The sequence below is a fragment of the Crocuta crocuta genome, unplaced genomic scaffold (genome assembly GCF_008692635.1).
Source record: "Crocuta crocuta isolate KB4526 unplaced genomic scaffold, BGI_CrCroc_1.0 scaffold344, whole genome shotgun sequence".
In the NCBI taxonomy this organism is placed as follows: Eukaryota; Metazoa; Chordata; class Mammalia; order Carnivora; family Hyaenidae; genus Crocuta; species Crocuta crocuta.
Genome location: NW_027533081.1, coordinates 1,988,810 through 2,002,622, shown reverse-complemented (window position 1 = coordinate 2,002,622; position 13,813 = coordinate 1,988,810). Strand labels below are relative to the sequence as shown.

At 47.5% G+C, this 13,813-nt stretch overlaps 1 protein-coding gene across 1 annotated transcript in view; it reads left to right on the top strand.

The window, feature by feature from the left end:
• Positions 1 to 13,376, top strand: part of GNB1L (G protein subunit beta 1 like) — a 58,263-nt gene extending 44,887 nt beyond the window's left edge. The window contains exon 7 of the mRNA XM_077745940.1: positions 12,794 to 13,376. Within this exon, the coding sequence (XP_077602066.1) occupies positions 12,794 to 13,150 (357 nt within the window). The 3' untranslated portion in view covers positions 13,151 to 13,376. The remainder of the gene's footprint in view (positions 1 to 12,793) is intronic.
• The last annotated feature ends 437 nt before the right edge of the window (positions 13,377 to 13,813 follow it).

Here is a 13,813-nt window from a genome sequence, read left to right as displayed (position 1 = left end):
CTGAAGTCAGGCAAAGTAGGACCTAGGAGGGGCCCTTTCATGTCGAAGCTGGAACTGGAACTGGCATCCTAAAAAGAGCGGTCGCATCAGAGAACGGAGGGGAAAACCAGAGCAAGTAGCTAGCAGCAGCAGGGCTGAAGCTATACCTGCTGTCCTGGCACCTCTCCAGGTGGGACGTTAGCAGGGACCCGAGGACAGGGAGCAGCCAGCCAGAGCCCAGAGAGAGAGGAAGGAGGGGGTCACATGTCACATTTGGGGACAGGGCACACATTCATGCTTCCTTGGCATTGCTCTTCTCCAGCAGACCAGCTCGTGTCAGCACATGGCTGACTTGTAGTGAAGCCAGATACCCATCTGTCCTGTCCTTATGTTGTCTCAGAGAGTCTGTGGAGGCCCTGCAGGAAGCAGAGTTAGGCCTCCAAATGGGGCCCAGACTGGCTGTCGGGGGCCAAGCTTCTCCTGCCTCCATCCTGGCAGGAGGGTCCCCAGGCACTGGAATTGTGGANTAGGGTGGGGGCAGAGAGAGAGAGAGAGAGAGAGAGAGAGAGAGAGAATCCAAAGCAGGCTCCACTCTGTGAACACAAAGTCCAACTCAGGGCTCAAATTCATGAACCTGAGATCACCACCTGAGCTGAAATCCAGAGTCGGACGCTTAACCAACGGAAACACTCAGGCACCCCGGCTGTCATCTTTAAGACTGGGGCAGAGCCACTCTGGTGCTGGGTCTTCACGTCCTCAGCAGTGGAGGGCACCTTATGGGGTGTCGAGCCCAGCCAGGCAGGCATTGGAGTTCTCCCTCATACCCTTCCTTCCTGACCCTCGAGCCTGGTGGGGACCAGACAGTGTCCCCACCTTCCCATTGTGGGGTCCAGTGCTCCATCCTGCCGTGGCTTGAACTTCATGAGCCTGACCTTGCAAAGGGCTGAAGACTCAGGTGGCTTCCCTGAGAACCCCGCCCGAACCCCTGGATCTCTGGAAGGGTCCCCTCCTGCTGATCCAGCCCAGATCTGCCTGGTCTCTGCTGCCTGTTTTGGGAAACAGCTGCTGGAACTTAAGACTTAAATTTATGGGGTATGTTCCAGTCCAGAGATGAACTTTTACTATACTGATGAATTGAAAAGTTGAAGCACAGGGGATTATTAATGAATTTGAAAGTTAAAGCAGAAGGGGAGCCAGGCACTGTGGAATGGATGTGGTGGTTACATGATGGCGTTACGCTGGGCTAGGGGCCTCGCTCAGTAGTGCACATCAAAGGGGGAGGACAGTGCTGCTCCTGCTGAGCACGGTCACTAAAAACGGCTGCCTCACCCAGAAACAACTGCACATCAGTTTCAGAGCTCGCCCCAGAGGCCCTGGAAATTTTCAGGTTGTGACGCACAGGCCTCTGAGGAGGAAGTATCAGGGGCCAGCACCCATAAGCACCCACAGGCATCCTCGCCCGCAGCACACCATGCCGGCCCTGCGATGTGGCCGCCCACCCTGGCCCTGGAGCCACGTGGGCACAGATGTGCCTCACCTCACAGCCTGCTGTTGGACTCTCTAATGAGCCCAAATCAATCTCTCCCGGGCGGGCGCTGGGAGCAGAGACGCAGATGAGGTTTCCCGCAGCAGAGCATGGGTAATGGGAACCAGATGGCGGCCGCGCCGTGTACGCATTCCTGGCACCTGAGGTCATGTGCTGTGAGAGCCACTAGTGGCCACGGATCCTTCCCAGAGGGTCCTCATCCAGGATGGGTGCGGCCAGGGGCCACGGCAATGACCGGGGGGGCCTTCAGCCACTCTCATCAGGACAGTGTGGCCTCAGGGGCACGTGGTGACACCAGGACACTTGCCTGCCTTCCAGAGGTGGCTTTCCCTCCAGCCTCCAGGGGATTGGGCCTTGGCTGTCATCAGACACAGGTGGTGTGCAGACCTGCTCCTTCCTCCCACACTTGGGCAGGGCCCATGGCCTTGAAGCAGGGGCTGATTTACAGCCAGCAGTATTTTTAGGCCTTTAAGTAATATTAAGGCCCCCCCCTACCCCGCCCAGCCTGGGCCAGGAATCAGACCAACCACACTTTCCCCGCACTGCGCCGGCAGCTGGTTGGCCAGGCATCCCCTCGTCCCACTGTGTGGCCATTGCCCTCTTTCTCCCTGGCCTTCTCCTCAAAAGTGTCAGCAGCAGGATGTGTGGGACAGGTAGGAAGGAGACTACAGGGCCCTGAGACCAAGAAAATTGTGGACACAACCCAACCCACCATATGCATCTCAGATGCATAGCAGAACCAACAAAGCTCTGGCCACTGTCCCCACCAACAGTCCCTGTTGGGCCACCCTCCCCCTCCTCTTCCTCTTCCTCCAGAATACAAGCCTGGGACAGGGACTGGCCTCATTTGGTTTAGGTCCCCATCAAAGCTTTTGCAGTTGCTTCTCTTCATTCCTGCCGGGGGAGCCTGCCTTGTGCTTCTGCCTCAAGGCCAGAGTCACTCCTGCCCCCTTGGGCAGCACTGGGCCTATCAGCCCCTCCTAGGTGGCGACACTGGCAAGGAAGGCGTTCTCTGCCCCACACCCGCCTTCCAGTGTGTGAGGACCCCAATTCAGGGTCCTCTATGGAAATTCAGATTCCTCTTCCATTTGTCCTGGGCTCTCAGTGTTCATCAGCAGAGAGCAAACTTGAAAGCAGCCCTTATCTCTCTGTGAAATACTCCCCCTGGTAACAAATTCACATGAAGATGGTCTATGAAGGAGGAAACCTGGAAGCCGGGCCCCAGGCGGGTTCCGGGGAGTCTGTGGCTCTGAGCTTGGGACTGGCTTGAGGCAGAGTCCACAGAAGAGAAAAGGATGAGGGGCGGTGATGGTCCTCAGTCCTTATTCCTAGCCACCCTGTTCTGGTCCATGAGAGTAGAGAGAGGTTCAGGCAGATGCACACCCTCACATGCAGGCGCACGTACGATTTGCCTTCTCACACCGGCACAGAGGCTTCGGCTCCCACAGTCCTTCTCCAATGTAGGCGAGGCTTGGCAACCTGGGCATCGCGGTCCACGATTTGGAGAGTCAGGCACTGGACAGAGCCCTGGAAGAGCAGGAGGGGGCCCTGGACCAGGAGATGCGGGGCAGGCGTGGAGGTGCCTGGAAAGGTCACTGCAGGGCTGCCCACGTGCTGACGGCACTGGCCAGGAACCCAGGACATTCCAAGTGGAGGCTGGGACTGCGGCAGGGATCCTGGCTGTGCCATGGGTTGGATGGCGTGCCCCATTTGCTGCAGGTTTTAGCGGGTTCCCATCATATTAGATCCTCCTTCTATTCCTAGCGGGGAAAGAATCTGGAATGTGAATGGATGTTGAACTGTCAGACTCCTGGTGTTTTCTTCTCAAATCAGTTACTTTAATATATTGCATGATTTTGTTTTTGTAATATTAAAACAACCACATAGTGCTAAAATAACCTGCCACATATCCTGTCCATTTCCATGCTGTGGTGCTGGGGCAGAGTTGTTCAGGGCCATCTGTCTGTCTCTCAGTAGACTAAGCTGCACCCCATCTGCTGTTACCCCCACTCTGCTTTGGTGTCAGAAGCCCCACAGTCTGGAGCCAGGCATCCCCTCCTCTCCTGATCTCTGGATGAGTTGGCAGGAGGTCAGTTTTGTGAGTGGCCATGGGTAACTCTTGGCCTGTCCCTCTGGCACAGGCATTTTCTCTGCAAGGAAGGCTTGATTTTCTTGAACTAAGAATTTGTCTATGAGCCTAAAAACTTTCAAGGTATTTTCATACTGCCCTTTTTTTATTTGTAATGATTGTTTAGATTTCTGCTATATTTATAAAACTGTCCCATTTTTATCCCTGATCAGTCATATCTTTATTGATCTTTGTTTATTTTTTCCCTTTTAATTCTTTATACTTTTTTTAAATGTTTGTTTATTTTTGAGAGAGAGAGAGAGAGAATGAGCAGGGGAAGGGCAGAGAGAGAGGGAGACACAGAATCCAAAATAGGCCTCAGGCTCTGTGCTGACTACAGAGACCCCGACGCAGGCCTCAAACTCACCAACCGTGAGATCATGACCTGAGCGGAAGTCTGATGCTTAACCGACTGAGCCATCCAGGCGCCCCTCTTTGTTGATCTTTAAAAATCTTTTTCTATTTCATTTCTGCTCTAATCTTTCCCTTCTTTCATCCTGTGTTCTCTGAGCTTGGTCTGTTTCTTTGACTTGACCTGGGTATGGAGCCCACTCATTCTCTGCCATCCATTCCCCACGGCAGCTGAAGTCTGTCTGCGACCCTCTAGCTGTGTCCCATATTGGGCCATGTCACCATCTTCATCAGCGCTCACTTGTGGTTGGACCCGACACTTATTTGTTCTCTGACTGCTGAGCTGATCAGAGTGTTTTTATGTTTCCAAATGTTTGAGTTTTCCCCCTAGTTATTTTTTATTTTCCAATTTCTAACTTAATGCCGTTGTGGTCGGAGAATAAGGTCTGAATGATATCAGCTCTTTGAAATGTGGAGGCCGGTCCAGTTGACATAAGTATTCCACATGTGTATGAGAAGGAAGTGCCTCTTGTTGCTAGATGCACGGCTGTACCTACACACACGGAGGCAGCACTGGCGGCCGGGACTGGGAGCCTCTGGAAGGGGCAGGGAGATCCCATGCTGAGGCACATCTCCCTAACTTTTCCTGCATCCTAGGCACTTTTACTTCTGCATTTTGAAGCTGGCTTAGGAACATACAGGTTTAGAGTGGTCATCTTCCTAGAGAAATGAACCTCTATACTTTAGTGACCTCATTATCTCTGAAAAGGATTTTTGCCTAAAAGCCTATTTTGCCAGCTATTAACATGGTTCATACCAGATTTCTTTTGACTCTACTACTTCTTTTTATAGCTTTTTAAATTTTTTAAATATTTTTTTAATATTTAATTATTTTTGAAGGAGAGAACATGTGTGAGCAGGGGACAGGCAGAGAGAGACAGGGACAGAGGATCTGAAGTGGGCTCTGCCCTGACAGCACAGAGCCCAATCCGGGGCTTGAACTCACACACTGTGAGATCATGGCCTGAGCCAAAGTCGGACACTCTACCAACTGAACCACCTGCCTACCCCTATAGATTTTTTTTTTTTTAATCCTTTACCTTCAACTTTTCTTGAGATGTAGGTATCTCTCTTACAGAGCTGGTTTTGCACATGGAGTGCATCTCATCGCTGCTGTTTTTGTAACCATAAGTGTTGCCCGGACAGTCTCCGCTCCTCAGGTACTCTTTCCAGAAGCCGATAAGGCCACCTGTTAGGAAACATTTACTGGGGGCCTCTGAGTGTGTGAATCTGCACATGGATGGTGCCCATGTTTCTAGGGGCTTCTGTGGATTTGTACCAGCCCTCCACTGGGCTGTTGGGAAGCCAGCTTACCGGCCTTTGTGGGTCTGTCCCACAGATTTTTATTTTTGTGCCTTCATTTTTATTCAGTTCAAAATACTTTCTTTTCTTTTTCTTTTCTTTTCTTTTCTTTTCTTTTCTTTTCTTTTCTTTTCTTTTCTTTTTTTTCTTTTGGCTTATTTATTTTGAGAGGGAGAGAGAGTACACGTGAAAGTTGGGGAGGAGCAGAGAGAGAGAGGGAGAGAGAATCCCAAGCAGGCTCTGCGCTGTCAGCATGGAGCCCAACATGCAGCTCAAACCCACAAATTGCAAGATCATGACCTGAGCCGAAATCAAGAGTCAGACCCTCAGGGTGCCTGCCTGGGTGGCTCAGTCGGTTAAGCATCCAACTTCAGCTCAGGTCATGACCACACGGTTCGTGGGTTCGAGCCCAATGTCAGGTTCTGTGCTGACTGCTAGCTCAGAGCCTGGAGCCTGCTTCCGATTCTGTATCTTTCTCTCTCTGACCCTCCCCTGCTCATGCTTTCTCTCTCTCAGAAATAGATTTTAAAAACATTAAAAAAAATTAAAAAAAAAAAAAAGAGACCCTCAACCGACTGAGCCACCCAGGTGCCCCTATTCAGTTCAAAATACTTTCTATTTGCTCTTGTGATCTCTTCTTTGATCCAGTTGTTCCTCAGAAGTAAATTATTTAATTTGCAAATATTTGTTGATTTTGTAGATATCTTTAATCTAGCTTAATTCTGCTGTCAGTGAAAGAACCTGTATAATGTTAACATTTCAATATTTATTGAGGCTTGTGTTTGGCCCAGCACATGGTACATCTTGGTGAACGTGTGTGTTCTGCAGTTGGTGGGTGGAGTGTTCTGTCAGCGTGGCCTCGGTCAAGGTGGTTGGTAGCATTTAAGTCTCCCATATCCCTACGGATCTTTTTGTCCAGTTTTCTGCCAGTTACTGAGCAAAGTCTGAATCTTTGAGTATGGCTGTGAATGTGCCTGTTTCCCTATTTAGTTCTGTTTTGTTTTACTTCATGAATTTTGAAGTGCTGTCATTATGCGCATTTAAGATGGTTCCCACATCCTGCTGATTGGTCATCATGAAATATCCTCTGTAGCTCATGTCACGTCTTTTTTTTTGTTTTGTTTTTAATTGAAGCATAGTTGACACACAATGAATGTTTCTATTAGTTTCAGGTGTCTTGAGGTCGTCTTGGTCTGACGCTAATAAAGCTGCATTAACTTTCTCCAGTTTCCTTTTTGCGAGGCACATCTCCCACATCTCCCTTATTTTCAACCAATGTCCATCTCTTTATATTTAAAAAGCATCTTTTTTTAGTCTTGCTTTTTAATCCTTTCTGACATTCTCTGCCTTCTAATTGGAGCACTTAGTCTGTTTGCACTTAATGTAGTTATTGATGTGTCCAGCATTAAAGCTGCCATCTTGATATTTGTTTTCCACTTGGCACTTCTCTGTTGACCCTCTTTTATTTCTTTCCTGCCTTCTTGTATGTCCATCAAGTATTCATATTTCAGTTTTCCATTTTATTTCCTCTCTTGGTTTATAGCTTTTGTCGTTTTCTTCTGAGCGGTTGCTTGCAGGCCCACGGCACACATCATTGGCGTTCCCAACCCTGCTTAGTGTTGCCATGCTACCCCTTCGTGCGTCATAGCCCCACGCTAGAAGGATTCCAGTTACCACCTTCCCACCCTTCCTCCTGCCTCTGTTACACATTTTACTTCTATACACCTTCACTCTACAGTGTTACTGGTTTTGTGCTAAACCATCAGTTGTTACTTATTAAAACTTATAAGAAATAAAAATAGTGTAGGGGCACCCTGGTGGCTCAGTCAGTTAAGCGTACGACTATTGATTTTGGCTCAGGTCATGATCTCACTTCATGAGTTCAAGCCCCGCATCTGGCTCTGCGCTGACTGTGTGGAAAACTGCTTGGGATTCTCTTTCTGTCTCTCTCTCTCTCTTTGTTCCTTCCCCACTCCCCCCCCCCCAATAGTGGGTTTTAACTGTGTAGGTCCATTTATATGCAGATTTTTTAATAAATACGGTGTATTTCTATAAATGTGTTTTCTTTTCCATGTGATCTTATTAATATTTTCCTTTCTCTAGCTTATTTTATTGTAAGAATATGTAGTATATAATACATACAACATACAATGTGTGTGTTAATTGTTTATCACTAAGGCTTCTAGTCAACAGGAGGCTATTCGCAGTTTTGGGGGAGTCAGAAGTGATATGCGGATTTTCCACTGCATTGGTTGGGGGGGGGTTAGCACCCCTGATCCCATGTTGTTCAAGAGTTTATATTTACCCCCATCTGTTAGAATTTCTAGTGCTCTTCCTATAGATCCAAGTGCCTGGTTTTATTTTCCTTTATCTGGAAGAATATCCTTTAGCATTTCTTACAGTGTAATTCTACTGGCAAAAGATTCTCCAGCTTCTGTTTGTGAAAAATGTCTATTTCACAATCTTTTTGAAAAGCATTCTGGGAGTGCCTGGGTGGCTCAGTTGGTTGAGTGTCTGACTTCTACTCGGGTCATGATCTCATAGCTCGTGAGTTCGAGCCCCACGTTGGGCTCTGTGCTCACAGCTCAGAGCCTGGAGCCTGCTTCGGATTCATGTCTCCCTCTCTCTCTGCCCTGCCCCTGCTTACGCTGTGTCTTACTCTCAAAAATAGATAAACATTAAAAATAATAATAAATAAGATAATATAAAAAGAATTCCACCTATGGGACCTAAGGATGATGCTTTTGTTTTTCTCCCTGCACTTTAAAGCCTTTGTACTGGAACACCTGGGTAGCTCAGTCAGTTAAGAATTAAGCTCTTGATCTCAGCTCAGGTCTTGATCTCAGGGCCATGAGTTTAAGCCCCCACGCCGGGCTCCATGCTGGGCATGAAGTCTACTTAAAAATTTTAATTTAATTTAATTTAATTTAATTTATTAATTTTAAAAAGGTGTTGTTCTATTGTCATCTGGTGTTCATAGTTTCTGATGAGAATTCATCATACCTTATCATTATTCCCAGATGCACCGTGTGTCTCACTCCATGGCGGCCTTCAAGATTTCTTTTCATCTGTGGTTTTCAGTAGTTGACCATGCAGGGACTTTCATAAGTTAGACAGTTGGACAGTTGGATGTCACCCCATAGGTTCCTGAAGCTCTATTCAGTTTTCTTCATTTGCTTTTCTCTCTTCTTCAGGTTGAAAAATGTTGATTGATTTGTCCTCTACTTTACTGACTGATGTTTAATTTGCAGTCTGCTGTTAAACCTATTCTACAAATTTTGCATCTCAGTGATCGAGCTTCTCAGTCTATATTTTCTATTAGAGTTCTTCTTTATTTTTTGAATAAAAGGCTCTTTTTTAGAATAGTTTTAGATTCACAGCAAGATTGAGAGGAAGGTGTAGACATATCCCCTATGTCCCTTGTCCCCCCACATATGCACAGCCTCCCCCATTATCCACAGCCCACCAGAGCGAGACAGCTATTATAACTGGTGGGCCCACATTGACACATTATCACCTGGAGTCCACAGTTCACATTAAGGTCTCTCTTGGTGGTATGCATTCTGTGGGTTTGGACAAATATATGATGACATGTGTCCACCATTATAGAATCACACACAGTATTTTCACTACCCTAAAAGTCCTCTATGCTCTGCCCATTCATTCCTCCTTCCTCACTAACCCCTGACATTATTGTCTCTTTGGTTTTGTCTTTTCCAGAACCTCATGGCTGGAATCATACAGTATGATTTTTTAAAAATACATATTTAAACAGCTGCCTTAAAGCGTTTGATATGTCTAAGTGTCATTCTGGGCCAGTTTCTATTTAGTGCCTTTTTTTCCAGTTGACTGTGGGTCATATATTCCTGCTTCTTTGCATGTCTAATAATTTTTTGTTTGCATGGTAGACATCATAATACATGTAATACGTGATGGAGACTCAGAATTCTAGTCTTTTGTGCTGAAGCGGGTTTACTTTTGTTCTTGCAGGCAGTTCAGTTATTGGCTGTTGACCTTGAACTTGTGTAGGCTTGGCTTTATGCTCTGTCAGGGAAGATATGTGGAAAGCCCAGGGTCCTTCCCAGGCTCCTCTGAAGTGGTGGGACTCACCTTCCAAACTCTGCCTCCCCTTCTGATCATGTAGAATTCAGTCTCTAGTATTGTTATAGTAGGTCCAGGGTAGGCCCCCCACCCAAAGGCATGTTCCTCATTCCTGAAGCAAGACCATTGTGGCATCTCAGTTGGTCTTGTGGTGTCAGGCAGTGTTTGCACTCTTGCTGGATCCACCAGAGATCACTGTTGATCTCTTGTAACTATTACATTTAACCCTGCTGCAGCCACTGTCCGGTAAACTTGGTGTGCTGTCCTGAACTTGAATAGCCCAGCCTTCCACACAAGGATGGTTGGGAAACCAGACATGGCCTTCAGTCCCTCCCCCAATTCCCTCCATGCTGCTGACTCACCCCACAGACTTAGCTGCTCTAGCTGTCCCACTCTCTGATCTCTGCCTCCTCAGCTTCATGTGCACAGAGGTGCACCACCTAGATTTCATGGCTGGGATACTTCCCTGGGCAGATTGCTGCTAGGGTGTTTGGGAGACCCACCTCATCAGCTGCCCTTCCCCTCCTGTTCTTCACTGCCTGGACACAGTTGTTTGTCATATTTTGTCCAGTTTGATGGTTGTTTATAGCATGAGGACTAGTCTCGTACCAGTTTTTACTCCATCAAAGCCATATTCGTATTGTTCTTGCTTCATAAATGATATGCCTGTTTATCTCTTAAAGAGATAGTCAAAGTTCTTCATTGTGAATTGTACCCTTTATCATCGATAAGTATGGTATACAGTCTGTCTTCATGCTTTTGACTCTGAATTCAACCGTTCCTGTTACTAACACTGGACCCCTGTTTTTCTTGTCTGCACTCTCCTGATATATCTTTGCCAGTCATTCTTTTGGTGTCTCTCTTACACATAGCACGGATTTGGGTTTAACTTTGGAATCCAGTTATAAATCTGCTGAATATATTTTTATGGAGAAATGCAAGGGCAAGTTCTAGGAAATCATGGTACCTAGTGTCAGGGTGGGGAAGAAGTAATGTTTTTGTCATTACTTACAGTGGGTTGTCTGATAATCTCTCAAGTATGAGGTTGACCATTGTATCTGAGGCCCCACATGACAAAAGATGAGCAAATCAATGAATTTAACAAAAATCCCATCTCTCTCAGTATCCGCCTATATTTTGACTAGTTACATAACCGGTTCTATAGTCATAACCCACATATTGTTTTAGACATAATCCCTCTGGTAAGTAGATTCTGTATTCCCTGCCAGATCATCTGTTAAAGTTCTCTGGTTATCTCTTAAGAGACTAGAGTTAATCTTCCAGTTCTTCAAGAAGAGCTTATGGGAGCATATTCTTTGAGTTCTTACATGTTGAAAAATGCTTGTCTATTGTTTTTATACTTGAACAGCACTTTGGCTGGATATAAAATTCTTGGGCCATGCCTGCCCTCACAGTCTTCACCGTCCGTTGGCACAGATGTGGCCACGGAACTTTCTGAGGACAGCCTAAGCCTTCCCTCACAATCAACTTGATCTTTTTGCCCGGCCACCAAAAGGTCTTTTTTTCCCCCTTAGTCCAGTGATTTTCCTAAGGCATATCTTAACATTGACCATCCTGCAGCCTGTTTTTGGATTTGGATTGTAAGACTTCAATTTCTAGAAATTAAAATTGATTTTCTAAATCACTGAATGCTAGAGCATCTCTACCTGTTTTCTACATCTTCTGTTTTCTCTCCAGTCCATTGTAACTCTTTGTTTCTCTTTCATTTTGCTCACTTTGTATCATTCCTGCTCTTACTGTCTAGTTCCAGTCTCCTCCTGCTCTTCCCATTCCCCTTCATTTCTTTGAGTTCTTCCTTCTACTTCTTTCCTGTGCTCTGTCAGTTCAGCTTTCTTCCTCTGTGTTTGTTGGGTTCTTGTTTTATAGAGGTGATTACTTCATGAAATTTTGTTTTGTTACATTGTGGCAAAAACTGCTTCATAGCAATTTCTGTTTGCTTCCAAGGAACATTACCATGATTTTATTTATTTTTTAAGTTTATTTTTATTTATTTTGAGAGATAGAGAGCAAGTGGGGAGGGACAGAGAGAGAAGGAGACAGAATCCCAAGCAGGCTCCATGCTGTCAGCACAGAGCGCAACACAGGGCTGGAACTCACAAACTGAGATCATGACCTGAGCTGAAATTAAGAGTTGGACAATCAACCGACTGACCCACCCAGGTGCCCGTACCATTTGTTTTTACATGTTTTTTTCCTCCTTTTCTGTAGTGTTATCTTTGCAGAGATGAGGGATTCTTAACTGAGACTGCTATGGCCCCATTAGGAAGTCAATTAGGAGAAAAGGGTGTGCTGGTGAGAGACAGCAAAGCAACTTCAGGGCAGCAAGAGGTTGTGGTGCACAGATCTAGGCCAATCATGGGATCAGTAGAAGTAAGTGGTCATTGTATATTGTCACAGTGATGGCAAAGTGTCTTTGTCATTTAGTGTGTGGGGACGGAGATGCCAAATTGCCTTGCAGTGCATGAGACAGTGCTGTATAACCACTAGTGGTCCCATGACCACCAAGGCAGCTCTGGATCCCTTCCTGCTGCAGGAGGCACGTGTTGAGGAGGGGTCATCACAGAGCACTGACTGTGGGAGTGCTCAGCCCCCAGAGAGAGGTTGGCTTCAAATGGCTCAACGCAAATAGAATGCATCTGTGTAACTCCTTCTTCTGTTTTGCCTGACCCCTTCTTAGACCAGGCAAGGGACTAAGGTTTCAGCCATGGCCAGTGTTGTCAGGCTCTGCAGGTTCGCCTGCGACCTGCACCTTCCTGTTGTCCCCCACTCCTCCTGTCTGCACTCACACCCACTGGCTCCTCTTCTTGGTAGCCCTTCAGCCCCTCTTCCTGAAGATTCTTGTGCTCCTCATGCTTTGGGGTGGTGTGAGGTTTCCCCAGAAGGGAGAAATGCAGACTTTATTCTGCTATCAAGCTGGAAACACCTCTTGCATTTCGTTAGAGTGCAATATATTTCTGTGATCAGGGGCCCCAGGACCCAGCCCACTGAGGTCTTTCCTGAGGGCCTGATAGAAAGGGAAACAGGGTAGCTCTGAGGGGCTTCAGGGGCTCTCTAAGGGAAGGGCCTGAGGTCTTCTGTCATAACCCAAGGATTCAGCCAAAGGTAGTGGTCAGGCCGCTCCCCTCAGCAGGTCTGTACCTGGCTCCTGGAAGGTAGGGGGTGAGTTTATAGGAGCATGCAATCTTGGCAGCCTGTGTTTCCCTCCTCGTTCCAGCTGCCAGATTGGGGATGTCCACAGGTGGGAGCCTCTGTGACAAGTCTAAGAAGCCACCTCATGGTTCTCTCTGCTGCTCTTGATCTTGTAGGTATGCAAAACTCACGAACTCACCAATCCTGGGATTGCTGATGTCAAGATTCGGCCAGACCGCAAGATCCTAGCCACTGCAGGCTGGGACCATCGTGTCCGTGTGTTTCACTGGCGGACAATGAAGCCACTAGCTGTGCTCTCCTTCCACAGTGCTACCGTCCACTGTGTGGCCTTCGCTGCCGATGGCATGCTGGCTGCAGGGTCCGGGGATCAGCGCATCAGCATCTGGTCACTCTACCCGATTAGCAGTGACTCATCCACTCCTTTGTCGGGACATGTGATGGAGAACAGGGAGGTGGGAGCCCATGCTTTGGCCTCACCCAGACATGTAGAAACCGTGCATCAGGACCCCTGAGGACAGCCAGTCACAGTTCTCTTCCTCCAGGTACGAGAGGTGTCCAGTCCTTGGGGTCCTTATTTTCTGCACAAGGCTTGTGTTTCCTTTTGTGAAATACAGCCTCTACATGACAATGACTGCAGTGTACAAAGAGTAACTGGGCCAGACACCTGGGCATCTGTGGTCCAGGTGAGAGGCCAACTTGGGGATGCTATTTTACAATAAACTTCCAGTGGCAAACCTGCAGGTTCAAAGTACAAATTCTCCGAGGTGACACCCCTGCTTCCCACTTAGAGTCAGCTCTGAGAGCCATCCCCAGACTTTTCACTGGGCAGGGCAGTTGACCCCTGTCCAATGGGGAACACCAGATGTGGTCCCCAGCTCCTGCTAATTCCATGTGGCTCCTCACGCCCAAGGATGGCCAGGAGCTTCTGATGCACAGGGCTGAAGCCAGAACCAGTAGAAAGAAGTGACCAGACCCTTCAAGGGAACATGGCAGAAGGAAGGTGGCCACGGCTGGCAAAGGCAACTCTGGGGAGAAAGAGTTCATGGTTCAGGGCCAGGCCAAGCGCAGGATCCACGGGAGGATGTGCCACCCCAAAGAAGGAAAGACCAAGGAGGGCAAGGTGCCATCTCCAGGGCGGCTTCAGGGTGGAAAGCACAGCAGAATTAAGTATGGCT